General features: G+C 38.7%; 1 protein-coding gene across 1 annotated transcript; it reads left to right on the forward strand.

Annotated features, from left to right (window-relative positions):
- The first annotated feature begins 307 nt into the window (after positions 1-307).
- LOC101837962 (60S ribosomal protein L17-like) lies at positions 308-793 on the forward strand. The gene has a single exon (XM_040728332.1). The coding sequence runs from the start codon at positions 323-325 to the stop codon at positions 761-763; it is 441 nt and encodes a 146-aa protein (XP_040584266.1). The 5' UTR covers positions 308-322; the 3' UTR covers positions 764-793.
- The last annotated feature ends 1,860 nt before the right edge of the window (positions 794-2,653 follow it).

Genomic DNA, 2,653 nt, shown 5'->3' on the forward strand with positions numbered 1-2,653 from the left:
AGGATGAAATGACAGACTCTGAAAATCCCTCATGGAAGCCCTTACCCTCTCTGGGGAGCCGAGGGGGGAAGGAGTGGGGTGGGGGTTTGGGAGGATTGTGGGGCCAGGGGAGGAGGGGAAGGAGAGGGAACTGAGAGTAACATGTAAAAATTAAATAAAAAACATAATAAGTTCTCTTCCTGTAAGCGACCTGAGGTAATCTGCGAAGGTGGTTTGCTACTCTCTCGACCCGGAAAACCCTCCAAAATCATGCAAGTCAAGAAGTTCAAATCTCCAGGTTCACTTTAAGGATAACCGTGAAACTGCCCAGGCCATCAAGGGTATGCATATCCAAAAAGCCACCAAATACCTGAAAGCTGTCACTTTGAAGAAGCAATGTGTGCCGTTCCGGCGGTACAATGGTGGAGTTGTCAGGTGCACCCAGGCCAAACAGTGGGGCTGGACACAGGGTCGGTGGCCAAAAAAGAGTGCTGAATCTTTGCTGCACATGCTTAAAAATGCAGAGAGCAATGCTGAGCGTAAGGGTCTAGAAGTAGATTCTCTGGTCATCGAGCACATCCAGGTGAACAAAGCACCTAAGATGTGTCAACGAATTTACAGAGCTCACGGCCGGATTAACCCATACATGAGCTCCCCCTGCCATATCGAGGTGATCCTCACGGACAAGGAACAGATTGTTCCAAAGCCAGAAGAGGAGGTTGCACAGAAGGAAAAGATGTCCCAGAAGAAACTGAAGACGCAGAAACTTATGGCACGGGAATAAATTGAGCATAAAAGAAATGCAGATAAAAGTTAAAAAAAACAACAACATAATAAGTTGAAGTGAAATGCCCCAATTGCCTCATTATTTATAATATTGTATCAATTTCTGAATTAAGAATCCCCTTGATGTATATTCTGAATGGGATATATATATATATATATATATATATATATATATATGAGAGAGAGAGAGAGAGAGAGAGAGAGAGAGATGTGTGTGTGTGTGTGTGTGTGTGTGTGTGTGTGTGTGAAGATTCAAAACTGAAACCACAAATGAGAGAAAATGTATGGTAACATGTTATTTGTCTTTCTGGGTCTGAATTATTTAACTCTGCATGATTGTTTCCAGCATCATTCTTTTATGTGAAAATTGTATTTGTAATAGCTTATTTACTTGAATGCATTACATTTTAAATATAGGCCCTCGGTTAGTAGACATCTAGAAGTTCCTACTTCCTGTACATTTTGAATAGAGCACCAACAAGCATATGAGTGATCCGATATCTTGATAGTATATCTCTATAGCCCTTTGGGTATATGCCTAACAGTGGAATATCTGGATCAAGTAGAAGATCTATTTCTGACTTTTGGGGGAGGTTTCATATTGGTTTCCTTCACTCCTGCATTAAATTACAGTCCTGTGTGTTCTTCTTTACCCACATTTATTCATTTTCTTTTGATTTTGTGTGTGGGTGCTATTTTCTTTGTTTTTGTTACATTTTCTCCTCCTCCTCTTTCTCTTATCCATTCTGTCTGAAGTAAAGAAAATCTCAAAATAGGTTGAATTTAAATTTTTATTTTCCTGATACTAAAGGATGTTGTTTCTCAACCATTTTTTAATTTTTGATAATTCCCTGTTCATTACCCTATTTTGAATGGGAATGTCTGCTTCCTTGTATGTATGTGTGTGTGTGTGTGTGTGTGTGTGTGTGAGAGAGAGAGAGAGAGAGAGAGAGAGAGAGAGAGAGAGAGAGTGAGAGAATTTGTTACTTTAGTTACTTTATGGTTGCACATGGGATTGGGATGATATTGGTTAATTTTACTGGGGAGAAATCACTTACATGAGAAACTGACAACCCAGTATCAATACTCCAAGGATTCAAGCTCAGTTGCCTTCCATGAACCGACTGGAACCTAGAGAGTTCACAAGCCTGTCCCTCACATCAGAACAAATCCAGCATGCTCATGTATGCACCTGGGACCACAACCATAGGTGTCTGATTGATCTCTCAATACATTACTTTGTAAAATTCATAAATATTTTTCCTACTTAGTAGTTTACTTTTTAATAAATTGGTGGTATCTTTTGTTTTACAGAAGCATTTTAGTATCATGAGGCCCTATTTGTCAAAAGTTGATTTTAATGCCTGTGCCACTGGGGTACTATTCAGAAAGTTTTCTCCTGTGCCAATGAGTTTGAGCAAATTTCTTACTTTATTCTCTATCATGGTCAAGGTTTCAAGTGTTTGCTAATGTCCTTGACCCTTTTGGAATTGAGTTTTGTGGAGAGGGATATGCCCTATGCTTATCTGAATATCTACTGAAAGCTGATGTCTGCTTAGGGAGGGAGAATTAGTTCTCTAGAGGTGTGACATATATAGGTTTCCCATGCTCAAGTAGATGGGTGTTTACCCATGTGCATGCTGGCATCACTAACTAGACTTAGTTGACTATTTTTTAATGGACATGAACTTGATAAGGGGACTCAGTATGGGAGGAATTAGAGGAGGAGATTAGGGGAAGACATGATAAAAAGATATTCTATATATGTATATCTCAAAAAATAAATAAAATGGCTTTAAAAGAAATTTTAATGTAATTGTATTTTCTGTATTCCATTTTCACTAAAATTGGATTCTCAAATAAACTTTTGCATTCATTTCTTTACTAC

Source organism: Mesocricetus auratus, unplaced genomic scaffold (assembly GCF_017639785.1).
Source record: "Mesocricetus auratus isolate SY011 unplaced genomic scaffold, BCM_Maur_2.0 Super-Scaffold_100018, whole genome shotgun sequence".
Taxonomy (NCBI): domain Eukaryota; kingdom Metazoa; phylum Chordata; class Mammalia; order Rodentia; family Cricetidae; genus Mesocricetus; species Mesocricetus auratus.

Bases quoted from the DNA above. Each gene is read 5' to 3' on its own strand.
- LOC101837962 (XM_040728332.1), top strand. From the start codon at position 323: ATGCATATCCAAAAAGCCACCAAATACCTGAAAGCTGTCACTTTGAAG.